The sequence below is a fragment of the Vanrija pseudolonga genome, chromosome 5 (assembly GCF_020906515.1).
Source record: "Vanrija pseudolonga chromosome 5, complete sequence".
NCBI classification, from domain to species: Eukaryota; Fungi; Basidiomycota; class Tremellomycetes; order Trichosporonales; family Trichosporonaceae; genus Vanrija; species Vanrija pseudolonga.
Window position 1 is genome coordinate 1,243,158 of NC_085853.1, and position 25,531 is coordinate 1,268,688.

Genomic DNA, 25,531 nt, shown 5'->3' on the forward strand with positions numbered 1-25,531 from the left:
CGCCGCGCGCCGACTCTGCGCCCACGGGGGTATTTCGGCCGACGACGGCGCGGACTTGATTCCCGCTGGGCGTCGTGTTATCAGATTAGAATGGCGACTTTCAGGGTTTGCAAAGTTACTTAAGCCAACCCAACAAGCGTGGGACGTGGATGGCGAGGTTTGCGTTTAGTGTTGAGAAGACTCTGTTGACGACGAGACGACGCTGAGCGACGTAGCGACAGCGACGCAACGACTATATCCGACTGTACGACGGCTCAGCTAGCGACACGAGCGAAAAAGACCAGCCAGCAACGACCTGCGGTGACCCGACCCCCAACCCGCCACCCCCGCGATGCGCATCCACCCCTCCCCACGGCTCCGCAACACGCGCCCGCGCGTCGCCATCGTGCTCGGCTCGACGCGCGAGCCGTCCAACACGGCCGGACTGGGCACGTACGTGCGTAACCTGCTACGGCGGTACTTCCCCACCGTCGAAGTGGAGGTCGTGCACCTCTCCAAGTCGACCGCGGCAGGCCACCCTCTCCCGTTCGAGATCATCGGCACGCCGGCGACGCACAAGCCGCCCGGGGGCGACCGCGCGCGCCTGCCAGACACGTATACACACCCCTCTGTCGTGGCGTGGTCGGCCGCTGTGGTGTCGTACGACGCCGTGCTGTTCCTCGCGCCGCAGTACAACGGCTCCATCACCGCCCCGCTCAAGAACGCGCTCGACCAGCTCTGCTGGGAGTGGAAGGGGCTGCCTGCGGCCCTGGTCACCTGCGGCGGTGGCGGCGGCGGCACGCTCACCGAGCACGGGCGGCTGATCATCGGGCGCAACTTCGGCATGGACCTCTGCGACGAGGGTGTCGAGATTGCCCTCCGGCCTGCGCTGAGCACGGGACACTGGGTGCGCGGGGACGAGGCGTGGCTTGCCGTGTATGATGAGCCGATGCTCGCGCTCCTTGCCGAGCTGGTACGCAAGGCTGAGGCTTGGCGGGATGAGCGGGACAGGGATTGGGACGAGTAGGAGGTGGTTATCTAGAGCAACATAGAGACGGGTTGACGACGGATGTACGAGCATGTAATGAGCAAGGTGAACAAGGTGCTCGCCACGACCCGTGGGCAGTTCTGGGGTCGGCTGGTGAGATCTCTCGGCTCATTTCTGCATGGTCATGGTACGGTGCGGTCGGTCTAATCTATACACAGGTCATTGGAGCTGTTAAACAACATTGTTCGGCATCATTGCGATGGGATGGGAGGACGGGTGCTGGCGACGGGATCGAGCGATCCGAACGGAGTGGGTGAGGTGAAGTCGCAATGCGGCTAGGCCCAGAGGCGCCCGCGCGGCTCCTCGGCCGTCTCGGTAGACTTGTAGCTGCTCTGCTCCATGGGAATAGACATGGCCTGCTGCGGGACGACCTTGGTCGCGGGGGTGAGGATGCGGCTGGGCCAGTACCACGTGTAGAGGACGATGGCGAGGAAGATGGGGAGGCAGTCGAGCGCGGCCCAGTAGGCTTCGTGGGTACGCAGCTTGCCGTCCCACCTGCGCGCGCGGGTCAGCCCTTCCTGCAGCCAATGTACTCACCCCTCGCCGAACTCGATCGTGCGGAAGATGGAGCGGATGAGGAACATGACGCAGTTGAACCCCAGCAACCAGTTGAGCGGCTTCCACCAGTCGAGGTCCCAGAGGACGGGGTCGCGCCAGCTGGGACGGGGCGTCAGCGCTGCCGCGCACGTGAAGGGGGTAAACGCAACTTACGCGCGGTACGTGAACAGACACCACATGAAGGTGAAGAGGAGGAAGCTGACCAGCTGCACGATGAGCGCCGCGAGCAGGATCTTTTCTCCAACGTTCGCCGTATTCTTGTTATCCGATGACGCGATGCCACTCGCGCCGCCCTGCACCAAAAAGGTCACGACTGAAGATGTCAGCGGTTTCTCTCGCATGGGTGGGGCCTGCTGGGTGCGGTGCTCACTATCGGAGATAACAAAGACCCACGACACACGGCTGGGCCGAATGAACATGTGTTTCTGCGCGTCGAGGTGGCCCGCGATACGACCAAGCAGGATGTAGTTGGCCGCAATGAGCAGGCATGGCTGGGGTCAGGTCAGATGTGCCACCAGGCGCTGCAACTCACGCTGAGGATGACCAGCACCTGCATGATAATGAACCCCGCGTTCCACTGCAGGCGGTAGTACGACACGACGCGCATCGCGATACCGGCAGCCATCATGAACGTGCCGAATGTGAGCGCGAGGAAGTACCATCCCTTGAAGAGGATGTGGTCTGGGCGGGCGGGTTAGTGCTGCTGCTGCAGTGGAGCGAATGAGCGCACTGATCACAAAGACGATCCCGCACAGCGCATACAGGACAACGGCGAGGATGTTGAGCGGCAGGCTCGGGACGTAGCCGTAGGCGTTGCAGCTGGTGGTTAGTGGCTGCGAGTGAGGGCACTTACTCGTCGTGCTTGGGATCGTGCTGCGCGTCAGTCGGGAAAGGGACAGTCACTCACGTAGGGGTCAGCCGAGCAGTTGCGCGCGACTGCGGGGGCAGCGGCGAGCAAGAGAGCGAGGACGACGAGGAGCGAGAACGAGCGCGAGGTCATGGCGAGTTGGTTGTCTTGTCGAGCCGCCAGCAGCCGCAACTGGTGACTGCTTAAGTACCTCCGCCCGCCACGCTCCACGCTTCACCAACCAAACATGTTATTGTCTTGGCGATGCATCGCATCGGCGCGACGCATAGGCGCGATGTGCGGCATCACCCCGCCGAGGTTGTGTAATGCGATGCGGGGCGAGTGACGGGAGCCGAAGTGGGATCCAGCGCACGCGCCCCTCCTTAGCAAGATCGTTCCATACCATCCTTCCACAAGAGGGCTTCAAGTTCGAGCCTCGTCCTATGTACACGCCACGACACGACGACGCGTGTGCGAGACAGGTGGGGCGCGGGGCACTCACTCTCTGTCGGTAGCGAAACGCGACCGAAGGTGGGGCGCCGACGCGCAGTTGACGTAGAGTGGCGGTGCTGTCCGGAATGTGGCGCGACATCAGATGAAAAAACAGCGTTCCTCCCACTCTTACTCCTCTGCCACATGGTCTTGGTCCCGCAAACCACTGCATTACTGTATCTACTGTACATAGTATACACTTAAACCTGCTCAACCTTCTCCACCTTGCTCTTGTCAAACGACGCCGTTGGCGTCAGCTCGCCCTTGTACTCGGCCTGCAGGCGCGAGACGATACGGTGCATGACGGCGGCGTCGCGCGTCGCGTCCGACGACTTGAACACACGGTCCATGGCCTCGAGGGAGACGTTGCGCGTCTCGGGCAGGAGCCAGACGGCGTAGGCGACACCCAAGAGCATGAAGCCGAGGAAGAAGAGGTAGGTGCCGTAGGTGATGTGCTCGAGCATTGGGGGCACCATGAGCGAGACGCAGAAGTTGGTCATCCAGTTGGCCGAGGCACCGAGCGCGGTACCCGCCGCACGCGCCGACATGGGCATGAGCTCGGAGATGACGATCCACGAGACAGGGCCCCACGAGTAGCCGAAGTGGGCGATGTAGAGCCAGATGAAGACGGCCGACGTCCACGCTCCGGCAGTGTGCTTGGTCCAGTCGTGCTGGAAGCGCGCAGTGATGGCGCCAACGATGATGAGCGAGACGCACATGCCGAGACCGCCAACGATGAGCAGAGGACGACGGCCAAGCTTGTCGACAATGAAGAGAGAAGGGAAGGTGGCGAGGAACATGGAGATGCCGACGACTCCCGAGGCGAGCAGAGACACAGCGGTGCCACCGAGCTGAAGGCCCTGGAAGATGATGGGAGCGTAGAACACGATGGCGTCGATACCCGACATCTGCTGGAAGAACATCATGAGACAGGTGATGGCGGTGCGGCGGAACATGGGCCAGGTGGTGAAGAGGGCCTTGATCTGGGCGACCTGCATCATGAAGGGCTTGTTGACGTATTCGGGGAACTTCTCGGCGGCCGTCTCCTTCTCGAAGAGCGCGTCGGCCTTGATCTCGAGGAACTCGAGACGGACGACCTCGTCGTCGACCGACTTGTTGCGGACGCGGGCGAGGACCTGGAGGGCCTCCTCGTCGCGGTCGTGCTTGAGGAGCCATCGGGGCGAGTAGGGGATGAACAGGGCGCCGATCGCGAGGCCGATGGCGGGGACACACTGGATGGCGAGGGGCAGGCGCCATGCAACCGAGTTGGTCTTGGAGATGTAGTTGGTGCCAAAGCCGACAAAGTACGAGATCATGATACCGAGCGTGACCGACAGCTGCCATGTGCCGACCATGGTGCCGCGCACCTCGGCGGGGCTGATCTCACTGTTGTACATGGGCACGGCGGTGGAGAGCGAACCGACCGCGAGGCCGATGAAGAAGCGTCCCGCGAAGATCATCTGCGCGTTCTCGGCGGCAGCGGTGAGGATCGCGCCGACGAGACACACGAGCGCACCGCCGAGGATCGACCAGCGGCGAGAGAAGCGGTCGCAGCAGTAGCCGTTGATAAGCGCGCCGACCCAGCCACCGAGGCCGAGAATAGCGACCGTCCAGCCCTTGTACCCCGAGTCGTTGATGATGCGGTGGAAGGCGCCGTGGGCCGCGAACGACGGCATGACGAGACACTGGCCGTATGCGCCCTGCTCATAGCTGCTTGTCAGCGAGGCCAAGCGAGACCACCACCCACCCGTAGTTGAGTCCACCGAGGGCCGTGACCATCGAGATGCCGAACAGGCGCTTGTTCTTCAGGAGGCCCGCGACGCCGGACGGGCCAGCGAGCGCCTCGCGCCGGGCGTCGACGTCGAACACGTCGTTGCGGGCGTCGTCGTGGTTGCTGCTGCTGCTGCTGCCCATGGTGTGAGAGAGAGAGTGCTGTAAAACTGCGCGGGGCCAGGCTCACCCCGCCTAGCATCATCTTATATCCCTTGCATGACGACCCCGAACCCCCGCAGGGGCACCGTCAGCGAGAAAAATAGAACAGAGGTCGGCCGGTCTTTGCCCATGTGGGACATGTGGGCGGCGTAGCGACGGCACGGCGACTTGCTGTTTTCACGTTGCCGGCGGTGACTAAAGTCACCGGCGAGGTCGTGGAGTGGGAAGGGCGACGGCGAGATTTTCGCCGGCGTCCACTGCCAGCGAGCTGTGACCGGGGAGAATCGGCTGCTACAGTCAGCTGATGCTGTTGGAGCTGTTGGAGATGCACAACCGAGAGGCGAGGGCTGAGGTTGACACGGGCTTGTGGCGGATGCAGCAGTGGACCGTGTAGATAGATGTCTGTGCGCCACAACTAATGTCAACGACGCGGGTAGTCACCAAGCCGCGGATCTGTTGTGACACGGCACCGTGCTCTGAGCGCGAACGCTCTGCGGTGTCCGCCGCACACTCTGGGGTTGACTGCTTCAGTGCAGACGACGACGGGGTGAGGGAACCGGGGTGTGACTGAACGGACGGTGGGAGCCGGTGGGAGGACAGCCCTTGCTGCCGCTGGGTGGCCGTGGTCGGCGCGCTTTTCTGCCGTGTCCCACCACGCTCCGAGACCGGGTCATGTAGCTTCAACGGACCCACCCACATCTAGGACCGGAGGTTGGGCACCAGCAAGTGCATACCAGCGTGGAGCAGCTACTATTGTGCGGGTTTGGTGTCGGACAGGTGGCGTATCGGCAGGACGCATAAGCCGCGGGGGCGGACAGGTCGTGAGTGCGTCAACTGCATGCGGCGGTGATAGGGCTTGTTGTGAATTGTCTGCATGTGTGAGAGTGTGTACTGTGCACTGATTGGTGCAGTAACGCACTGCAGCGATGATGCAGCAGCCGTGTGTGTGCAGCGTTGAGTGACGGTCTCGGAGAGCGAGCGCATGATGGCGCCGACGCGTGTTAGGACGGCGCGAGCGTGTGTGTGCCGTCGGCGGCAGTGCGCCGCAGACACAGACCATGGCGAGCAACGCCGAGGCGGCGACGGAATGCCGTGTGTGTGTGTGTGTTCCGCCGGCGCCGGCGCCGAGTACGAGCGCGCAGCGAGGCATAAGCCCTCGAGCACCACGGTAAGCATGGCAAGCTGGCCTAACGGCAGAGCGATCGTGTGTTCCGCGACAGGTCGCTCATATCCCGGGTTCGAGTCCCGGCAGCGTCAACGCCTAGGCGACTGTCGTCCCACTTAGCTGGGTGGGGCGGCGTGAACCGGAGCGACGGTCGAGACCGATTCCACCTCCCGTAAGTCCAAATTAAATGGGTTTCGTCCCCGCAGGGAGGTTTAGGGACTCGACTGAGCTTTTGTAGTTTGTGGTGGTGGGCATGCATTGGTTGTGACTGTGCTTTGCGACGCATTTGTGTGATGATGCTTTGGGTGATGAGTGAGTGAGTGACTCGTGGTGGTGGTGAGTGTGTGTGGCGGAACGAGGTCGAGCAAAAGTCGAGTGATTGCCACGCCGCGAGTCGAATGTATCCGAGCCGCCTCCCGCCCATCGCCCACAGCGACTGATACGCCCAGTCAGTCAGTCAGTATGCATACCGGGCGCACTTGGCGTTAGCCTCCGAGACTGCGTGCGCTGGGCAATCAGTCGATATTGCGGATCGCCGGCGGCGCTGAGGGAGCACGCGCGATCCGGAAGTCACCCCCAAGCAATGAGCATACATCGCCGCCTTCGTCCCGACTACCCCGTCCCGACGCCAAGGAAGCTCAGATCCCAAGCCGAGTCCCACTGCAGGCCCGAGAACGCACCAGCGAGGTCGACGCCGCCGTCCTCGACCCGCGGGACAGCAGGCGAGAGCCCGCTCATCGCGCCGGCGAGCAAAGGGAACCCGTCCCAGAAGTTCTGCTGCTCCTCGAACGGCTGCGGCGCCTCGGCGTACGCCATGTGCCCGATCTCGTCCCACCACTGGTCGGGCGTCGTCTTTTGTTTCAGCGGCGACATCTCGGCTGCGCTCAGCGCGCGTGCTGGGCGGGCGTGCCGTGGCGACGTGGCGCGCGACGGCGCGCGCGACGCGTGCGCCTTCTCGAGGAGCGCGTGGATGAACCGCGCTAGATAGGCCGGGTGCGAGCCCTGGTCCCCGCGCGCGGCTTCCCGGCACACGATCACCACTGCGGGTTAGCAGAGCGTGGGAGGCCCACTCACCCTTGGTCAGCTTGCGCATCACGCTCGCCTTGGCCGACTGGTCGAGGTACGACATGAACCGGATGAGCCGGACGGCAGTGGACGCCACCGCGACAGAGTGCGCGTCCTCGATCATTGGCATGATGCCCTTGCGTGCGAAGCCCTCCACGACGACGTCGAGGAGGTCAAGCGACGTCGACACACACGCGTGCAGTAGCCCGACGCGGTGCTTCCGCGGGGCAAAGTACAGGCTTGTGCACTCCACCAGCAGCTGCGTAGCGAGCGTGCTGAACTTGTTGATGCTCACCGATGTCGACGTCAGCGTCACCGGCGCGTCGGGGTCCGTCAGCGCCTTGTGCGAGCTGTGCAGGTCGTCGAGCACCATGCGGAGGCCGGAGCGCAGCACCTCGTAGTTGCCTTTACAGCTCTGTAGCTGGCGCACCTCCGAGCTAAGCGTGCTCGTCTTGACCGCGAAATCCAGCTGCCCGTCCGACGGCAAGGGGTACGGGTTCTCGCGGATCCACGCGCCCACCTGCGGCGCCTTGTGGATCATGGACGGGCGGTCGGACAGCTGCGTCATGGTCGAGTCGAAGCAGAACAGCGAGATCCACGTCCGTTCCCGGTCGATGGCGAGGCGCGCTTCCCGCTCGTCGGTTGGCAGGGGCCCACTCCGGGGCAGGTGCAGGTCCAGCGCGTATCCCAGCCTGATCGCGTGCCCGAGCCTTAGCCAGCCCGACCCGTCGGTCGGCTTCTTCCAGTAGTGCAGCAGGCAAATGGCCTGCACGAGCTCTATCTGCGCGACGCACCCGCCTATCGCGTCCGAGACGAGCTTGTTCGCGATGGCCAGGATCGTCTCGTACAGGTCTGGCCGGAAGAACTTGGAGCTAACGGCCAGCACCGCGGCGAAGAGGTGCAGGCTCGCACGGCGCGTGTACCGCGCTGTATGCACCGCCGGGTCGAGCAGGCACACGCACGTCTGCAGCTGGTCAAAGTAGTGCCCAAAGAGCGAGTCGCACTCGTCCATAGAGAGCACGCCCTGGCCGATGGGATCGTCCTCCCGCGTCGGCGTCGGGGCCGCGTCCTCGACGGCCTTCTCGCGCTCCATCACGCCCGCGATGCTGAAGATGGACCGGTGCGCGACGTCGTGGTACACGCTGTTCGCGGGCGGCTCTTCCGCCGGCACCGACGGCGACCGGGACGGCGAGGACAGCGAGTAGCGCTCGTTGGAGGTCGGGACCAGCGCGCCGAACGACACGCCGCTCGCGCGCGCGCGCTTCGCGGGCGGCTGGAGGGCGGCGGGCGAAGAGCGCGGCGACGGCCGGCCAGCCGACGCCGCTGAGCCGGGCACCGCGCCATCCTTGCGCGGCCGGCCGCGCTGGTGCGCGCGGAAGACGCACTCGATGCCCAGGCGCTGACACCGCGCACACTGGTCACCGTCCGCCTCGATACATTTGCACTTGTGCTGTCAGCGGGCGGCGCGGTGTCTTTGGGAAGCCTCCTCACCTTGGCTGCGCGGCATGCACTGCAGCTCCTGCACAGACGTCAGCTCGCACCACGACGGCGTTCACGCACACTTTGTTCGCCCCCACGGGCGGGCGCGACGGCCCCGCCTCCGGTTGTTGCTCGAACGCGAGTTCCATGTTGGTGAAGTGGAGGATGCAAGTTTGCGGCGACTTTTTGGCGACTTAACTTTGCGGTGACCGAGATTTGAAGGCCTCGGCTGGCGGCGCCTCGCTATGTCGCCGCCGCTAACCGACGTGTTTGGTTGCCTGGACACTGCAACCGCCGGAGACCCGCCGCCGGCGCGGAGCCGCTACGGAGTAGCTCCACACGGTGCTTGGGGCTAGCCCCGACGACGGCCGGTCAAGTGACTTGTTTGTGCGGGGTAGTGTGCGGACGGGGGCTGGATTCGGGAGGTCCGCAGGAACGGGGCGAGAGCAACTCTGTTGATGCAAAATGGATACATTGGCTCTATTCGTCTAGATCTATGCAGGATGCTATGCTTGATTTGCTTCTACTCTATGCTGCCCTGAGAGAGACAAGACTCCCCACGCTCACACCTTGGCCTCGCCGTTGACGGTGCGTTCGTCGCTGCTCGCCTCGTCGCCTTCAATGTCCTTGCGGCCCTCGCTGGCCATCGGGCTGCGGGCGCGCAGCCAGGGGCCAAACTTGATGAGCACGAACGGCAGGGGCAAGCACGCGACCGTCAAGAACCCGATGAGGCTGTTGCCCCAGTCGATGCCGAGGTTGTTGAAGAGGGGGTACGCGACGATGGGCATGGCCGCACCCATGATAGAGCGCACAAAGTCGTTGGACGCGAGCGCCGACGCCGTGTGCGCGGGGTACGCGTACGTGAGGTAGTTGATGTAGGGCATGAAGGAGAAGCAGTCGCCGAGGCCGAAGAAGGCCGCCGCGATGGTCGGCACGATCCAGTGCGTGCGGTTCGCCGACCACGCGAACCAGAACAGGCAGATCGGGAAGCAAATGGCGCCGACGATCGACAGAGGGAGGTAGGCCTCTGGCTCGAGCTTGCCCTCGGCCTTGACATACGCCGGCTCCCACCACCACCTGAGCCAGATGCAGAAGACGGCGTAGGCAATGCACCCTCCGACAGCGACGGCGAGGAAGGGGAGGCCGGAGGCGCCGAGGTTGAAGTTGTAGCCCTTCTCGTAGAACTGGGCGGGTTAGCTTTTGCCTACGGGGTCATCCAAGCTACTCACAACCCAGGGGAAGGACTCGAAGAAGGAGTAGAGAATGGCGTAGGTGAGACCGATGTAGAGGTCGATGGCGAGCACGATCGGCTCCGAGATGGTCATCCACATGGGGCGGACCAGCGCCTCCCACATGATCTCCTTGAACGTCTTCTCAGCATCGGCGAGCTCGGCAGCAGAGCGGAGGTTGTCGTTGCCCGTGAGCTTGCGGAGGCGGACGGCACGGCGGTAGAGCACGTTGTCGGCCGAGGTCTCGGGCAGGCCAAACATGACGACGACGAAGCCGGCCGACGACAGAATGAGCAGCTCCCAGAACGCCCAGCGCCAGCCGAGGTTCATGACGGCGTAGCCGGAGATGAAGGGTGCGATCGCCGGCGCGATACCACCCGCGAGGCCGTACGCTCCAACGGCATACGACGCCTTCTGCTCGTTGAAGACGTCAGCGACCGAGGCGCCACCGGTGGCGAGGGGCGGCGAGCCGACAAATCCAGCGATGAAGCGGAGCACCAGCAGGCCGGGGAGGTTGGTAGAGAGCGCGCTGGGGATCTGGAGGACGCAGAAGATGCCGAGCGAGAAGATGTAAGGCGGGTTACGGCCGATGAACGCCAGCTCGCTGAGCGGCGCGAGGAATAGCGGGCCGACGGCGTAGCCGAGCACGAACATGGTGAGTGTGAGGGTGGCGACAATGTCCGAGACCTTGAAGTACTTGGCGGCGTCGTGCACGGCGTACGCGAAGATGGCTGAGCCAATGTACACTGCGACGGTGTAGAACATGACGGCGAAGACGACCCAGATCTTCTTGTGCAGGCGCCACTGGCGCGGGTTGTCGCGGTCCTTGGGCCCATACCACGTTACGATGGTGACCTTCTTTTCGCCGTCCTTGGAGTGGGGGGCATTCTTGTACTCGTCGGGGAGGACGAAGCCGGGCTTTTCCTCGGGGTACTGGAACAGCCGGTTGCGCGAGAGGAAGCGCACGAGCTGGCCGAAGGGCTGTGGTGTGAGCTGCGTCGTCGCCAGGTTTCAAGCAACTCACTGCTTCGCGGAGCGTGTCCATTGTGAATGGATGTACGGTGGGGGTAGGTGGGGTGGGTGGGGGTGTAAGCCTGTGTTATTCCATCAGAGGTGGGTGGGTGAAGTGGCAATGGTGAGTAACGCGGCAAACTTCTTAAGTACCCCTCTGCTTGCCAAGCAAAGTCTCATGCTCTCTCGCGCCATCAGCAAGCATGCAGCCCAGTCGGAGCGACGCTACTCCGCGCTAGAGAGAGAGATACGCCGGCGGGCCAACGTTGTGCGTTTCGGGGTGAATGCGACGACGCAAAAGATAATGGCGGAGACGAGTTTGTCGACGCAGAGCGAGTTTAGCCAGAACTGTAATTTCGGTCAGTGGCCACATGTCCGCGTCAATCTGGCTGATACAGTGGCATCAAGGCCGGAGATGTACCCACTCTCCGCGCCAAGGGCAACGACGCGACGACAGTGCGAGTCAGATCATCGTCGATTTACCCAGCACTGTTCCGCGCCAGGCCGCCAGCCCATACCAGGGAGAACTGTCGCGGCCGTCGCGGTCGTATCGCCGCCGCCGACCGTCTCGTGCGTCGCCTCCTCGGCGTCTAGTCGAGACGTTTATAGCTCATCTCGAGTCAGCCGGTGTGTAACGAGATGCGAAAGGCGGCCCGAGGCGGCCACTCGCGCGCTGACGTCGAATGGTGGTGCTAGTGGTGCTAATGGCGACGACGTGGTGGCCTTCATGGCGAGATTCGGCCATCTGCGAGGTCTGTGTGGCGAGGTCTGCGAGGCTGGAACCACCGCTCGGCGGCGCTAGCGCATGTCGACCACGTCATGCACACGGCCACAGCCACCCCGCGGGGTATGTCTGTCGCCACGGACCACATGCTGCTCCTTGTGCATCATGCATCATATACCAGGCTGCGTCAACAGGAACTTGGGAGGCGGAGATCTCGAACAGTCGCTTTACGGCCACCATCACGTGACCTGACGATCAAGGCCCCTCTGTCGACGCCACCTAGCGCGGTCCCCCATCGCACGATTTCAGCAAGATCGTTCCGCAGCACGCATCTCGCACAACTATAATACACGCTCCACGCTCGACGACACATGCTCTCAAACCTGGCTATAGCGGGGAAACGCGTGCCACGCGTCGCGAGTAAGTGGCGCAAAGCAGTGCAGTGCGGCGCGGTTCGACTTGGCTCCTGCTGCGCGCGCCTGCGCCTGATGCCTCCTGATCGGCAGCCGGTCGGCGGGGGACCGCAGGCGACGTAAACATCAACTAACCTAGCACTCAGTCGCAGTCGCCCTGCTCCTCTTTTGCATCATCGCCCTCGCGCACAATGGCAAGAAGCGCGTCGCGACATGGGCGAGCATCCTGCTGCCTTCTGGGCCGGTACGTACCTTGCCTTCCTCGGCGCCGAGCGCCAAGTGCCGCGCTGACGCGCACAGGACGCAGACTATACCCATGGGTGTGTCGACACGGCGGGACGCCGCACGCGCGTGCTGGGTGGCACGCCGGGGTTCTACTACTTTGAGAACGTGTGGTACCGCGAGAAAGTCTTCTGTAGGTGGCCTAGCCTTCGTGGATCCACCTGACCCCGCAGACATGTTCGGAGACGACCTGCCCGCCCAGGACGCCATCATGAGCGGACACACGACGCTCAAGGTGGAGAAGGAGGCGCCAAAACACCTCATCCCAGACGTGTGCTTGCGCAAGTCGACGCGTGGGTAGCTAGCCTGACCCAAACAGAAGCTGATCTGCACAGTATGGCTCAACGAGGGCGCGAGCGACGGCTGGAACGGCCTCTGGCACTACTACCACTTCGCTGCCGAGAACATTCTTGCCGGCTTTGCGTCGCTCGCGACAACGCACTGGGACACGCCAGTCATGCCCAAGCAGCTCGTGATCCCGTTCTACGGTGACCGTGGCTCTTGGCACGACAAGTGGGGCATGAACGAGATGGTCGTCGACGCCGTGTTTCGCGAGGACGTGATTGAACCGCCGCAGTGGGAGCGGCTGGAGAAGAAGGGCGATGGCTGGGTGTACTTTGACCGGAGTGAGTGGGCTAGCTGATTGTAGCCGTCGAAGCCCAAGGCTCACACACCCAGTTGCCATTATCGATCGCTGGGCCGCCCACCGCAAGACGCCAGCCGCGGACCAGTGGAACAAGATGGCCATCGGCATCCTGGGCGAGAAGCTCCAGCCACACTGGTTCACGGCTGCGCGCAACCGCCTCCTTGACTACTTCCACATCCCGCCAGCAGACAAGAAGCGCCACCGCCTCGCGTACATCAACCGCCAGGGCACGGACCGCAAGTTGCCAGATGAGACGCACGCCGAGCTGCTCAAGTCGGTCCATGCGCTGTCGGAGAAGTACAATGTCGAGATTGCCGACCTGGTGCTCGAGGACATGACCAAGGAGGAGCAAATCAAGGCCATTGCAAACTCGACGGTAAGTCGTCGGACCTGGCCCGACAACCCCTGCTGACGGTCAGATTCTCCTCGGTATTCACGGCAACGGCTTGACGCACGAGATGTGGCTGCGCGAGACTGCGACCGTGATTGAGGTGAGTTGTCGAACCGCATCCGGCCTAACTCCGGCAGCTGTTCCCGCCAGACACCTTCCTACGCGACTACGAGACGATCGCGACGGCGCTGGGACACCGCTACATTGCTGTGCGGAACGACACAGTCATCACGCCGGAGCAGTGGAACGCGCACCCGGGCGAGCAGCACCCCGAGCATACTCACGACGGGATGAAGGTAGAGGTGGGTTGTTGTTGGGCCGCCCACACGGGGGGGCCGGCTTGCCGAGCCGTCCAGTTGAACGCCGAAACTGACGCCCCTCGCAGCTCTCGGTCCCATTCCTCACTGGCATCATTCGCGGCATTGTGGCGTAGGCGCCAACCACATAGACATCTTGCATGGCCCTAAATTATTGTATTGCATGTACCGAGCATCATAATCCCCGGGAGGAGCGTGTCTTGGGACATCATGTTGTAACACGTCTTACTCTTACGGCGTCTCGGTGTTGTCGGGGTTGCCCGACACGGATGAGTGACGTATCTAGCCGAGTGCAGCGGGTGTGTGAGCTTGATCGGTTAGGCCGTCGTCGTCGTAGCAACAGTTCTCATGGCCATTGTGTTTCATCTCTCATCACCATCACACAGCCATGCTCCGCCTCGCACCCCGACTTGCCAGTACGCGCCTCGCCGTGCCGCCCCGCGCCGCCCGCCCGCTGTTCACGGGCACAGGCATCAAGTCGTGGATCGAGGACCTGACGACGCAGCCTGCCGAGCTGTCGACCGACACGATCGACAACCTGCGCGCGACGCGCCTCGTGCAGACGCTGCCGACGCGCGAGAACCTCATCGGGGGCACGAACGTCGAGGAGGGCGGGCCGCTGCCCAAGGCCCACCATCTGGTGTACTTCAACCCGGACGCGTGGCTGGGGCAGCTCGGTGCGGATGGAACCAACACGGTAAGCGGACTGACCGGCGTAGCTAGCGGTGCTGACCACCACAGGAATACAACGCACCCAACCCGTACACCCGCCGCATGTGGGCCGGCGGCCGCTTCCTCTGGAACCCGAAGAAGCACCTGCGTATCGGCACCCAAGTGACCCAGTCGGTGCGCGTCGACTCGGCCGTCGAGAAGAACAACATGGTGTTTGTCGAGCAGGCGCGCGAGTTCTACGCCGACAAGGGCGACGTCGAGGCGCGCGACTGGGCCGTGAGGGAGGAGCGCACGCATGTGTTCTTGCCTGAGCTCAGTGGGGCGAAGGGCGGGGAGAAGAAGAAGCCGAGTGGTGAGTGCCGCCGAGCGCACGCCAGCAGCGTGGTCGTCTTCCTCCTCGGAGTCGCCGAGTAGCTGACGGTCGCCCCAGCCGCCGACCTCCCGAAACCCGTCTACGAACACGCCTTTGTCCCCGACTCGCCCCTGCTGTTCCGGTACTCTGCGCTGACGTGGAACGCGCACAAGATCCACTACGACCTGGACTGGACGCGCGAGGTGGAGGGGCACCCGGACCTGGTGTTCCACGGGCCGTTGACGGCGACGCTGCTCGTCGAGCTGGCGCAGCGCGCCGCTGACGACGTCGCGGCCGAGTTTGTCAAGTTTGAGTACCGCGCCACACACCCCATGTACGTCAAGCGCGAGATCAAGCTCCGCGCCGCGTGGATTGGGCCGCGCGGGACAAAGCTCCAGGTCTGGGCAGAGCAGGACGGCGTGCTTTGCATGAAGGGCACGGCTGAGTTCGTACCGGTGTAGCGCAGCGCAGCGTAGCCAAAATGCATAAGAGTGAATGGTCGTACATGTCGCCGAGCACGGCCGAGTAGCAGTAGTGGTAGCACGCCGAGCAGAGAGATGTGCCCAACGCCGATGAAACGTCAGCACCAGCGCGAGTGTTTCAACACCCAGCCACCACCCAACCGGCTTTCGGCGCAAGCCACCAGCCGGACAACCGGCCATCAATGACCCAGCCCGCCCATATTAGACGTCACTGGTCACTGACCACTGACCGTCTCGACCTTCCCACCACAACACAACCACAATGCTCACAGCGACGACGACGAGAACGGCGTCCCGCGCGCTCAAGGCGACAGCAGGCGCGAGGAGGGGATACACGACCGAGCCGCTGCCGCCCGTGCTGCGCCGCGCAGTGCTGTACGGTGAGTCCGGTCTCCGCCTTCCTTCCCTCCTGCACACCCAGCGCACGCGTGCCCACGCTCACGCCCGCAGTCCCCGGCTCCAACCCCCGCATGCTCGCCAAGTCCATCGCGTCCCCCGCCGACTCGGTAGCCTACGACCTCGAGGACGCCGTCGCGCCGTCCGCCAAGCCCGAGGCGAGGCGCCTCGTCGCCGAGCTGCTGGACCAGGATCGGTCCAAGTTGCCGCAGGGCGAGGTGGTCGCGCGGATCAATGCCGTCGGCACGGGGTTTGAGGAGGCCGATCTGGACGACATCGTGAGTGCTGCGGTGGGGCGGCTTGCCGCCCCGCCCTCGACGTTTGCTCGCCGGCTGACGCCGGCTCGCTCAGCTCCGAACCCGCAGCGTCCAAGCCATCATGCTCCCCAAGACCAACGAGCCCGACCACATCGACTGGGTCGTCTCGCGCATCCGCGCGCTGGCACCCCCGGAGAAGCAGCGCGGCGGCGCCAGCCCGATCCGTATCATTGGCATGATTGAGAGCGCGATTGCCATGGTGCGGATCGAGGAGATTGCGCAGGCCGGCAGGGGGCACTTGGATTCGTTGCTGGTGAGTGCATGCGCGCGCGCGATGGCTGGAGGCTCGCGCCTGTTCGCTGGGGTGCATATGAGCTGACAACGACCCAGTTCGCCGCCGAAGACTGTGGGTTGTGCCCCAGGGTGGGGTGGGAGAAGCTCGCTGACGCCCGCTTGCCCAGACTGCGCCGACGTCGGCCTCGCACGCACCGACTCGCGCACAGAGCTCCTCTACCCCCGCTCCAAGCTCGTGACCACCGCTCGCGCGTTCGGCCTCGGCTCCATCGACCTCGTGTGCGTCAACTACAAGGACGCCGAGGTGCTGCGCCTCGAGTCGGAGGAGGGGCGGAGGTTGGGCTTCACGGGCAAGGTGAGTGCGGCGGGGGACGTCGGCAAGCACGGAGATGAGGAGTGGAAGGGGAGCCGCACCCGCTCACACACCCCAGCAAGCAATCCACCCCAACCAGGTGGACGTGATCCAGCGCGCGTATGCGCCCTCGGAAGCCGCCATCCGCAAAGCCGCCCGTGTCAAGTTCTCGTTCGAGTACCACGGTGCCAAGGGCACGGGAGCATACGGCCTCGACGGGATCATGATTGACGCGCCGGTGTACAAGCAGGTGAGTGGGGTTGGGTGGAGACCAGGCGGCGGGTGAGGCGAATGCACCGGCTTGCTCGCTCGCACATCGCCTCGTCGTCGGCTCTCACGTCTCACCGGCTCCGACTCACACACAGGCCCTCAACACCCTCCTCCTGGCCCAGACCGCTGGCCTCGATATCCCTACAATCACCGAGAAGGACATCTAAGCTATGCACTGAATTGGCCTACGGCGGCGGTTTGTTCATTCGCCGGTACAAGGAACATAAATCACTGATCAGACGCCGGGGGCGTACGACGATGCTCATTCCGCCGACGACCCCGCGCCGGATCAGTTCAATTCACACCGATCATGGGAGGCTTGGCGATCTGGGTGGGGTCGAAGGATTGTCGAAAGGGCCGAAGGGTCGAGGGGGGGGGGGCCGAACAGTTCTGGAAGGCGGCGTGGCGGTGGCTAGGGTATCGGCAAGTTGGGTCGGCATGTGTGTGGCAGGTGGCACTACCTCACGTCGCTGGATATGCGTGGCGAGACGACAATACGCTCGGCCGCAGGCTGGAGGTAGCCCAGCATCCGTCCCCAGAGGGACGCAGGCTCTGGGCGTACGCTGACGGGGTAGTCGCTGACGCCGACGTCGAACCCCTCAAGCCGGGGGACGAGACAAAACACGCGCCAAGCGACATCCGCAAAGCGCGCGCACTCGCCCTCGGCGAACGCACGGCGCACATTACCGTGCTCGTCGTGCACTGCGTCGCCGACGGCCGCGGCGGACGCGAAGCTCGCGCACAGCCCGTCGCCCGCCTCGTCGAGCACCTGCGTGCTGAACTTGACCGCGACGAGGCCGACCCCAGCGCCGAGCTTGCGCGTCTTGCGGCTGATGGCGTCGAGCGCGGCGCCGCGCACGCTGGTGGCCAGCGGCTCGACGACAGGGCCGACATTCACCATCCCGCCGACGAGGGAGGGTACGCGTGCGGCAACCCCAGTGCCCGCCGACACGGCCGCCGCGCCGAGCGCCCACCCGCGCGAGCGGCGCTCGTAAGCCTCTGCCTCGTGGATGCCGAGGGCGGCAAACACGAGCCCGACACGAACGCCGTAGAAGCGGACATTGGCCGGCGCGACGCGGGGCAGCAGCGCGAAGAGCGTCTCGAGGCGGCGCTGGACGTTCTCGTCCGCGCCGAAGACGTTGTCGTCTGGCACGGAGAGGGCAGCCACGAGGAGGTGTGCCGCGGGCGCGAGGAGCGGGTCGGAAGTGTACGTCCCGTTTTGGAGGATGCGTTCTTGGAGCGCCGTGAGGAGGGGTGCCAGGGCGCCGGGAAGCAGAGGGAGGAGGTTGCCCGCGCGGATATCGCGCGCCACAGGCCCGGGGTGGGCGACGAACAGGCTGCTCATGGCGGCCATGTCTCCGTGGGCGAAGAGGACGAGGAGCGCGAATGTGAGCGGCGTGATCTGCGCGCGGGGGCGCACGCGCTTGGGAGGGGACGAGGAGGGCGTGCTCCGCGGCGAGCGCTTATGCGGGGGCGTGGCGAAGGGACTCGGGGTCGAGAGGAGTGGAGACGGCGTGTTGAATGGCGAGGGGGACGAGCTGGCCGAGGAGATGAAGGAGGCGAGCGAGCGCGAGGGCGAGGAGGAGTACATGGGCCAGATATCGCGTGGCACGCGGCCGGTGGAGAGGGCGCCGCGCGTGGACGCGAGGCCTTGGGCCAGGTGGCGGAGCGCGGCGGGGGAGAGGGCATGGATGAGGGATGGGGACAGGTCGCGCAGGGCGAGGGGAGTGTGAGTGTACGGAGGGGGCAGGAGGGGGGAGACGTCGAGCGCAGGAAAGTCGAGGATCACGCCGTCGGCGTCTACAACGCCCGAGGCGCCGTACGGCGTGGGTGTGGCGGCGAGCATGGGGGAGCTACGGAGGTCGGGCAAGTCGGAGGGGACGGCTACGGGCTCGCTGGGAGCTATGTACAGCTATGAACAGGGGGAGGAGGGGGGAACAAGGGGAAGAAGCCCGCCGGCGACACGACATGCATGCATATGTATGATGGCGACGACGACGAGCACCACACTCACCATCAAGAAGAGAGACAGCATGCGCACGACTCGACCAGCCCCCCGAGATGCATTGCACACCGCCGCGAATGTCAGCCTCACTAGCATGCATGCATCTCCAACGTCCGTCGGCGGATGACACCTCCCCCACGACACCATTGGCAACTTGCTCGCCGGCGAAAGCGACTTGCTCGACGCACGCCTAGTTCGGATAAATGCCACACTGTTTTCGGAGGGTGAGGCTGACATTGACTAGGGGCGGCGCTTATCTCGGCGCTTATGGATTAGGTTTGGTCCGTGGGTGGATTAGGACGTTGTGTCCGCGGGATTAGGTTTCGCGTGTCACGTGCTTTGATGTATTAGGACAGGATCAGGTGATGCATACAAACAAAGCACAACACTGCAACCAGACTTGTTTGGACTGGAGGAGAGGGGCCCCGGTGGGCATTGCTTGTTTGTCTGTTTGTTTGGCAAGCCTGCTCCGAGCAAGACCACATAGTATCTAGCGGAGCAGGCTTTCGCTGGCAAGCTACAGTAGGCTACCAGGCCAAACGCGCAAACATGGCCATGACCGCTGGTAAGAGAAGTGCTTGATGTTGCGGGGGCCATCGTCCAGTGAATGCCCAACAGAGGAGGTCCAGCCAGCGCGTTGAGTGACGTGGGGCAAAGCATGCGGCACTGCACAGCGACGGCCGTCACGCACAACGCCTTGGGCTGCCTGCCAGAGAGCGGATTAGGCGTGCACTGTGTCAACACTGGACGGCTGCACTTGGCCCTGCAGCAGAACGGCATAGACGCCGTGCAGTGAGACGGCTCGCACGGACACTCAGTGGCTTGTCCAGGTCCCCGACAGGATCAGTTCAGCTCGTCCCTGTATGCAGTTTGCAACCTTCTCTCAGTGGTTGGGGAAGGGTCGGCAATGTGCACAAGTCGAAGCTGAACGCGACCTGGGCGAGCGATGAGAGAGGGCTGTGAGAAGGTACGTCGCCGAAAGTGGCTTGCCGAGTGTGCCACACACAACGACCTGCGGGGGAGGCGCTGACCTCCGCCGTCGCCGTACCGGAGGTCCTCTTCCAGCACAGATGGTAGACTCGTGCTCGCACTCTAGATCACCACCTGCCTGACGCGTTGGACACGAGGTAAGGGCCGACCTGCCGCGTGTGTGTGTGAGCGACTGCCGTCCGTCTCCTCCCCCCCAGCGCGCCTGCGAGGCCACGCACACACGCGCGGTGCGTGCGGCGGCGTCGATTGGCACCTTCCAGCGGCTGTGCGCGCCTGCTTCTTGCTTGGCACGCCTGGTTCTGATTCCACAGCTGGCAGCGTCTGACGGGGACGAGGTGTGTACATACCCAAGTCAAACGAGGTACAAGTTGTAGGCAACCCCTCTCGTCTCTTCTCTAGTACAGTCCAACTGGGCTCTACTGGTAGTTTGAAACCCTATCATTCCTCTGAAATCAGTGTCAGTCTAAGAACCAGTGCAAAGCGTGGTGCGAGAAGGTGGATGGCAAGAAGGTGGCTGGGAGAGTGTGTGTGTCAACAAGCAGCGATTCTGACCCCGCCGCCGCCACTCTCCGTCGCACCGCCGCACAAGCCGACGCCACCTCCACTTCTCACTCACCACTACAAAGCTCAGCCAAATTCCACCACCTCGCTGACACAACAACACAACACCACCACACCGACAATGCAAGCCGGCCCGTCCCGCCTCGGCGGCGGCAGCACCAGCACCCCGCGCGCCCCCCAACCACAACGCACGCTCAAGCAGCCCATGTCCCTCGGCGTCGCGGAACGCTCTGCGACCCCAGCGGCGCAATCGGACGCCGCGAGCCTGCGCCGCGCGCTCGAGCGCCGTGCCGAGCTGTCGCGCAGGGCGGATAAGTGGATGGATCGGCTGATGGAGGAGGTCGTGGACCGGGTCGCGTTCCAGCGGGCTGTGAGTTGCACCGCGCCGTGCCGTGCCGTGCCGTGCCGTCGCCTTCCTTCCTCGCTGACACCGCGCCAGCTCTCGTACGTCCACGCGAAACAATACGCCGAGGTCGAGCACGAGCGGCACCTGAACAACATGTGCGCGTACCCGCTCTGCCCGAACCCGCCCGCGGCGCCGTACCGCTCCCAGCGGCGCTTCGTGGTCAGCACGCGCAATCGCAGCATCACCGAGACGGAAGGTAACGCCGACGAGGCGTTCTGCAGCGGCCGGTGCCGCGCCCGCTCGTCGTGGGTGCGCAACACGCTCGGCACGGAGGCGGCGTGGATCCGCGGCAAGGTCGAGCCGCTCGTGTTGCTTGAGGATCTCGAGGAACGGGGCGAGGTGCGCTGGGGTGGGCGGAGGGGGGACGTGCTTGAGCGGGTCAAGGTGCCCGGGCCAGAGGCGGAGGCGGCGCCGGCTGCTGTGCAAACACCGCAGGCAGCACAAGGGTACGCCGTCGCCCCAGACCCTGCTACTCCCACCCCAGCCGTGGTCGCCGCGCCGGCGTCCCCCGCGACGGCAGCACCCGCCGCGCCAGCGACAACCACCGCGACGACAGCACCAGCCCGACCCACACCAGCCCGCGCACCGCAGAACCTCACCCCCGCCCCCACCCCCGCCGCGCCCACCAGCCCCCAGCCAATCCAGGACCTGATCGCCAACCTGGCCATCTACGAGCGCCCCACGCCGACGAGCAAGCCGCTCCCGCCGAGCCTGAGCCCCGCTGCGCCGCCGCCGGCGCAGGAGGCAGTAGTACCCACCGCGCCGCCCCTGCCCCTCCCCCAGCGCACCTCGGCCCTTACGCCGCCCCGCCGCGCAGCCGGCGCGTCGTCCATGATCTCGTCGTCGAGCACCAAGCTCGCGTCGACGCTGCTTGCTGCTGCGAAAGCCCTCCCGCCCGGCGTGCAGGACGACAGCGACGCCGAGAGCTCGGCCAGTGAGGAGGACTGGGCAAAGGAGATGGGATGGGGTAAAGGCGCTGAAGTCGATGCTCTGTTCGACGAGGCGCGCGCCGCGCGCGACTTGCTCGACGAAGCGGCATAGCTGTCAATACACTGCAGCACACATACACCATGACAGCGTCACGCTTCACAACATTTCATTTGATGGCATAGCATACATACTACACAATAGTGTCCGGCTGCATTGCATTGATGCAACAGTGTGAGATGGTACGGATGTAGCGTAAAGAATCGTCAACATGATGGTGCGTATATGTGTGTGGTAGTGAGTGCTGATGGGATGGAATCGTATAGTGCATGGTGTGCGTGGTGGGTTGTTCGTGGTGTTGTTGGTGGTGATTGTGGCGGCGGCGGTGTCTGCATACCGCGCGCGGCTGTTCGTGGCCGTGTATGTCGAACAGCAGCGCATGTCGTGCATGCCAGTGTGCACCAAGGTGCCAGGTGTTCCCAGTGTCCGTTTGCGACGCAAGGGGTTGTTGTGGTGGGTGGGGGAGCAGAAGCCGCGGTGGAGGGCGGCCACGGTGGGCGAGTGGGTGGCACGGGGCGGGGAGGGGGAGGCGTACCTCCGCAAGTCCGTCGCCGCCACCGTTGCACTGCCAAGCCGCCAAAGGGTCGGCAAAAGTGGCCGCGTCCGCGCTGTTGCGTAGTGCGTGTTCCCCGTTGCGATCGCTGGTATATCGTCGTTGATAGGCGGGCGTTGCGGCGTGCGTACATTGATGCACGGCCCGCGTGCCCCCCTCTACTGCGCTCGGCTCAAGGCCGTGCGCCTCGCACGCCCCTAATCCTCGAGCGCGTGGCGGATCATGGCCCTGCGAATCTTGATCGACACGGCCCGGTCGGCGTCGGTGCACGAGCGCTGGATGCGGATGCTCGCGTCGACAATCTGCTCAAGCACGCTCCACTCCAGGATGCCACGGTCGTATAGGCGGACAAGCTCGCCGTCGGTAATAGAGTCGTACTCGTGCGGCTCGAGCAGGAAGAGGTCGGTGTACTGCTCGAGCGGGGAGCGCGCCGGTGTTGCCCCTGCCGAAGCGGCGTGTCTCCTTGTGCCTCGCTGCGCGGCCGACGAGGCAGCCGCCGGTTGTGGCGCACCCGAGGGCACGACCGAAGGCGAAGGGAGGGCAATGTGTGAAGGGCGGCAAGGGGATGCTGGCGTCGAAACAGAAGCCATGAGTGCGCCTGCGAGTGCGTCGCTCGACAGGTATGGTACCCCGCCGGGGGTCGATGCTTTGGGCTGCGGCATACAGTCAGCACTGGGTTCGGCGTGGTCGTTGTTGACGGGAACCGAGGCGGTAGCCGCAGCCGAGACAGGCGACTGTCTCCTTCCCATAGCGGACGGCGGCCGCAAAAACTACTCACAGTTACTGGCAGCGACTTCAGGTCTGTCCGGCTGTCGTTTGACGCCGGGAGCGACGGTGTGCGCGACGATGAGCGCGAAGCGGTGACGCGGGCCGTCATGTCTCGAGTGGTTACTGGGGGTTCGGACTAGGCCGTGGTTAGCGCGTGGGCGGTGGGCAGGGTGAAAACCGCCGATCGCCGAGGCGCGAGGAGGCGTGATCGACTTACAGAGCAGCGGGCTAGACCTGGTGGTGACAGGTCCGGGGGCTGGAGGTGGGGCGCGTCAAAGTAGCCGTGGGATGTCCAGGGGGTGCTTGGGCCAGCGTCGAGGCCGAGAGGAGAAGAGGTCTGGTAGTGTGGCGGCACGGCGGTTGACGGTGTCGAGGGGGTCGCGGAGGAAGGTGTTGCCTGCTGGTGCTGGTGCTGGCGCGGCGGGGCAAATGATGTGGGGAGGGGGTGTACGGGGAGAGCGTGAGAGAGCACGGGCATTGCCCGGGGACGGTGTTGTGGACGACGCTTTCCGGAGCGCTTGCACCTCTTTGTGCCGCGGTCTGGTGTAGAGAGGCAGGTTGTGCTGCCAAAGGAGTAGAGGCGTTTTCGCACTCGGGGGAGGAGAGGGGAGATGATGGCTAGGTCAGCAATCTTGATAGTGTCGCTGGGGCGACGAGTCGGGTTGGAGAGGGAAGAGTGCAACGGTGGGGTTGGTTGGTGGTGGTCGTGATGGCGGCCAGCGTGGTGGTGGTAGTGAGGGCGGCGACGGTGTGCGACTTTGGGGGGAAGGAAGGGGTGGTGCAGGGGGTGGTGGTGTGGTGTTTCGTGTCGTGGTGGATTCTGGCTCTTGTTCGTTCTCGAGTCCTGTGTGTAGCCGTGCTCTATATGATGATATTGACAACGGTGAGAATGTGAGATGAATGCCGATGGGTGGAGTCCAGAGTGGTGGTGGTGGTGGTAGTTGGAGAGAAGGGGGTTGAGAGGAACGAGGAGAGGAGGACAACTCGACGACGACAACGGCGACGACGACGACAACGGCCATCCGAACTGCTGCAGGTGTTGCTGCCTGCTGCTGCACGACGAGAACTGGTACAAACTCTTTCGCCTCCTTGCGCCTCCGTCCGTCCTGACCTGACTCGGCACGGCTGCGGCACCTGCTGCTTCTACTGCTTCTGCTTGTCAACGGGCCAAGAGGGGCAGGGGTGGGGGCCGCGACTCTTGTTACGGGGTGGGTGGCGTCACTGTATCCAGGTGGGGCGCGCGGTGGGCACGGCAGCAGCAGCAGCAAGCAGCGCGACGAGGCCTGGCCCCCGCCATGCTGGCTGCATCACCTTCCCTCCCCACGGTCAAGGCCAAGCATCCACCTTTTTTCCCAGGTCCGGCCCATCGTAACTGTGAAATCCCAGTCCCTCTGCGCCGCGGCGGCGGCAGCAGCGTCGGTACCGAGTCGCGCGTTGCACTCTCTCCTCCTCGCCTGCGACACTGGTGCCGAGCCAAAACTAGCTCTGCGGCATCATCCTGGCACTGGCTCGCTCGTTTGAGCAGCCAGCAGCAGCTGCCGAGCTAAGGGGCCGCCGGCGGCGGCGGCGTGAATCATTTTCGTGTGTGTCGTGGTCGTGTCTAGACCTTGATGCGTCAGGCACAAAGGGAGGGAGGGAAGCACAAGGCCAAGGGCTAGACATCCACCGGTTGTCGTTTCCCAGCCAGCCAGCCGCCCGCCGCGGCGCCCAAGGGAATCTCCGAGCCGGGGGAGTGGTCAAAGGAGGAGTGCGCGCGCCTGCCGAGTCCAGGGCAGGGTCGTACCAGTTGGTTGTCGCATCAGCAATAGCACTAGGGCAGAGGATGCAATCTAAAAGTAGGAATGGGGCAGCAACAGCGAAAGAGGGGGCACAATGGCCAAGGCCAGACCCAGACCACCAGGGACAGGACAGAGCGCCGTTGTCGAGCGGGTATTAAGGACCAAGGCATGACCCCCTGGCTGGTCCCCACTGGCCAGGCCCACCATACCATGCCACCTTGGCTAGTACGACGCTGTCCCCCTTTCCCTTGCGCCCCCCCCCCCACCCCTGCTAGTTCGAGATGGAATATTGAGCGTGTCCTTCTTGCACCCTGATCACGGCCTCGGATCTACTTGGATGCTGCTCACAAATGCCCCGGTCGGGTGGCCTTGCTTGCGTGGCATCATCCTAAAAATGCACGCAACACAACATCCTCGCTTCAAGTAGACGCGGCCTCGGTGCGCCATGCCCGCTGGATGGGACAGATTGTGTCTCATTGTCGTCGGCGTCGCGTCGCGCGACCTTCCTCTTCGGCGCCTGTGCGCCCCCGCCCCCTCCCAATCGGTCTCTTCCCTGCTCGTAATAGCAGAGGGTCGTCTTCGGCCTGACATTCATGACGGTGATGATGCACAGGTCCAGACCAGATCAGAGCGCCCCCTCCGCCCCCTCGGCGCCACGTCGGGCGCGGGCGCGCCGCGCGCGTCATTGTGGAGCGCAGAGCGCAGTGGGCGCGTGAGACGGAGACGGCCTGTTGCTCGGCGCCCGCGGGGGCGCAGCTACGGCACTTTTACTGAAGGCAACCCCCACTCCGCATCAGGGATGTCGGCAACTCGGTCAAATCCGACCCCTG

General features: G+C 64.2%; 10 protein-coding genes across 11 annotated transcripts; 4 read left to right on the top strand and 6 right to left on the bottom strand.

Moving 5' to 3' along the window:
• Positions 1–331: 331 nt before the first annotated feature.
• SPCC4B3.06c (NAD(P)H-dependent FMN reductasec) lies at positions 332–1,006 on the top strand (the record flags this gene model as incomplete). Its single annotated transcript, XM_062773677.1, has 1 exon — positions 332–1,006. One exon carries the CDS (start codon positions 332–334, stop codon positions 1,004–1,006), a length of 675 nt encoding a protein of 224 aa, XP_062629661.1.
• A 296-nt stretch (positions 1,007–1,302) lies between these two features.
• On the bottom strand, positions 1,303–2,585 carry RTA1_1 (Protein RTA1; the record flags this gene model as incomplete). The annotated part of the gene is made up of 7 exons (XM_062773678.1): positions 1,303–1,522; positions 1,565–1,684; positions 1,739–1,898; positions 1,956–2,076; positions 2,118–2,266; positions 2,316–2,418; positions 2,493–2,585. 7 exons carry the CDS (start codon positions 2,583–2,585, stop codon positions 1,303–1,305), a joined length of 966 nt encoding a protein of 321 aa, XP_062629662.1.
• A 495-nt stretch (positions 2,586–3,080) lies between these two features.
• qa-y_2 (Quinate permease) lies at positions 3,081–4,859 on the bottom strand. The gene is made up of 2 exons (XM_062773679.1): positions 4,672–4,859; positions 3,081–4,634 (listed from the first exon to the last, which is right to left on the bottom strand). Exons 1-2 carry the CDS (start codon positions 4,836–4,838, stop codon positions 3,125–3,127), a joined length of 1,677 nt encoding a protein of 558 aa, XP_062629663.1. The 5' UTR covers positions 4,839–4,859; the 3' UTR covers positions 3,081–3,124.
• Positions 4,860–6,594: 1,735 nt separating this feature from the next.
• priB_12 (Protein priB) lies at positions 6,595–8,714 on the bottom strand (the record flags this gene model as incomplete). Its single annotated transcript, XM_062773680.1, has 3 exons — positions 6,595–7,061; positions 7,096–8,536; positions 8,649–8,714. 3 exons carry the CDS (start codon positions 8,712–8,714, stop codon positions 6,634–6,636), a joined length of 1,935 nt encoding a protein of 644 aa, XP_062629664.1. The 3' UTR covers positions 6,595–6,633.
• Positions 8,715–9,066: 352 nt separating this feature from the next.
• caf5 (Caffeine resistance protein 5) lies at positions 9,067–10,865 on the bottom strand. The gene is made up of 3 exons (XM_062773681.1): positions 10,819–10,865; positions 9,795–10,775; positions 9,067–9,749 (listed from the first exon to the last, which is right to left on the bottom strand). The coding sequence occupies exons 1-3, from the start codon at positions 10,837–10,839 to the stop codon at positions 9,129–9,131; spliced, it is 1,623 nt and encodes a 540-aa protein (XP_062629665.1). The 5' UTR covers positions 10,840–10,865; the 3' UTR covers positions 9,067–9,128.
• A 1,000-nt stretch (positions 10,866–11,865) lies between these two features.
• EOGT (EGF domain-specific O-linked N-acetylglucosamine transferase) lies at positions 11,866–13,752 on the top strand. The gene is made up of 9 exons (XM_062773682.1): positions 11,866–11,949; positions 12,089–12,186; positions 12,243–12,357; positions 12,398–12,517; positions 12,560–12,850; positions 12,903–13,246; positions 13,290–13,361; positions 13,399–13,563; positions 13,647–13,752. The coding sequence occupies exons 1-9, from the start codon at positions 11,901–11,903 to the stop codon at positions 13,692–13,694; spliced, it is 1,302 nt and encodes a 433-aa protein (XP_062629666.1). The 5' UTR covers positions 11,866–11,900; the 3' UTR covers positions 13,695–13,752.
• A 160-nt stretch (positions 13,753–13,912) lies between these two features.
• Positions 13,913–16,820, top strand: meh (the record flags this gene model as incomplete). Of its 2 annotated transcripts, XM_062773683.1 has the most annotated exons (7): positions 15,276–15,464; positions 15,535–15,758; positions 15,832–16,050; positions 16,128–16,143; positions 16,199–16,386; positions 16,463–16,633; positions 16,749–16,820. In XM_062773683.1, the coding sequence occupies exons 1-7, from the start codon at positions 15,347–15,349 to the stop codon at positions 16,818–16,820; spliced, it is 1,008 nt and encodes a 335-aa protein (XP_062629668.1). In that variant the 5' UTR covers positions 15,276–15,346. The 2 variants fall into 2 exon arrangements, with proteins under 2 accessions (XP_062629667.1, XP_062629668.1); XM_062773684.1 differs by lacking the exons at positions 15,276–15,464; positions 15,535–15,758; positions 15,832–16,050; ... (2 more) ...; positions 16,463–16,633; positions 16,749–16,820 and adding exons at positions 13,913–14,275; positions 14,320–14,602; positions 14,681–15,271.
• Positions 16,821–17,110: 290 nt separating this feature from the next.
• On the bottom strand, positions 17,111–18,499 carry LOC62_05G007162 (uncharacterized protein; the record flags this gene model as incomplete). The annotated part of the gene is made up of 1 exon (XM_062773685.1): positions 17,111–18,499. The coding sequence occupies one exon, from the start codon at positions 18,497–18,499 to the stop codon at positions 17,111–17,113; it is 1,389 nt and encodes a 462-aa protein (XP_062629669.1).
• Positions 18,500–20,314: 1,815 nt separating this feature from the next.
• Positions 20,315–21,656, top strand: Rpap2 (Putative RNA polymerase II subunit B1 CTD phosphatase Rpap2; the record flags this gene model as incomplete). Its single annotated transcript, XM_062773686.1, has 2 exons — positions 20,315–20,579; positions 20,649–21,656. The coding sequence occupies exons 1-2, from the start codon at positions 20,331–20,333 to the stop codon at positions 21,654–21,656; spliced, it is 1,257 nt and encodes a 418-aa protein (XP_062629670.1). The 5' UTR covers positions 20,315–20,330.
• Positions 21,657–21,696: 40 nt separating this feature from the next.
• On the bottom strand, positions 21,697–23,994 carry LOC62_05G007164 (uncharacterized protein). Its single transcript, XM_062773687.1, has 3 exons — positions 23,141–23,994; positions 22,934–23,059; positions 21,697–22,808 (listed from the first exon to the last, which is right to left on the bottom strand). Exons 1-3 carry the CDS (start codon positions 23,399–23,401, stop codon positions 22,353–22,355), a joined length of 843 nt encoding a protein of 280 aa, XP_062629671.1. The 5' UTR covers positions 23,402–23,994; the 3' UTR covers positions 21,697–22,352.
• Between the last annotated feature and the right edge of the window lie 1,537 nt (positions 23,995–25,531).

What these genes read in the sequence shown, in the direction of transcription:
- qa-y_2 (XM_062773679.1), bottom strand. Translation starts at nt 4,838, where the DNA reads ATGGGCAGCAGCAGCAGCAGCAACCACGACGACGCCCGCAACGACGTG. An exon ending in CTCGGTGGACTCAACTACGG is followed by an intron (nt 4,635 to 4,671) that starts GTGGGTGGTGGT and finishes GCTGACAAGCAG; the next exon opens with CTATGAGCAGGGCGCATACG.
- caf5 (XM_062773681.1), bottom strand. Translation starts at nt 10,839, where the DNA reads ATGGACACGCTCCGCGAAGCA. An exon ending in TGGACACGCTCCGCGAAGCA is followed by an intron (nt 10,776 to 10,818) that starts GTGAGTTGCTTG and finishes CTCACACCACAG; the next exon opens with CCCTTCGGCCAGCTCGTGCG. An exon ending in TCGAGTCCTTCCCCTGGGTT is followed by an intron (nt 9,750 to 9,794) that starts GTGAGTAGCTTG and finishes TAACCCGCCCAG; the next exon opens with TTCTACGAGAAGGGCTACAA.
- EOGT (XM_062773682.1), top strand. Translation starts at nt 11,901, where the DNA reads ATGCTCTCAAACCTGGCTATAGCGGGGAAACGCGTGCCACGCGTCGCG. An exon ending in GTACCGCGAGAAAGTCTTCT is followed by an intron (nt 12,358 to 12,397) that starts GTAGGTGGCCTA and finishes CTGACCCCGCAG; the next exon opens with ACATGTTCGGAGACGACCTG. An exon ending in AGGCCATTGCAAACTCGACG is followed by an intron (nt 13,247 to 13,289) that starts GTAAGTCGTCGG and finishes GCTGACGGTCAG; the next exon opens with ATTCTCCTCGGTATTCACGG.
- LOC62_05G007164 (XM_062773687.1), bottom strand. Translation starts at nt 23,401, where the DNA reads ATGCCCGTGCTCTCTCACGCTCTCCCCGTACACCCCCTCCCCACATCA. An exon ending in CAGGTCTAGCCCGCTGCTCT is followed by an intron (nt 23,060 to 23,140) that starts GTAAGTCGATCA and finishes ACCACGGCCTAG; the next exon opens with TCCGAACCCCCAGTAACCAC. An exon ending in TGAAGTCGCTGCCAGTAACT is followed by an intron (nt 22,809 to 22,933) that starts GTGAGTAGTTTT and finishes TGTATGCCGCAG; the next exon opens with CCCAAAGCATCGACCCCCGG.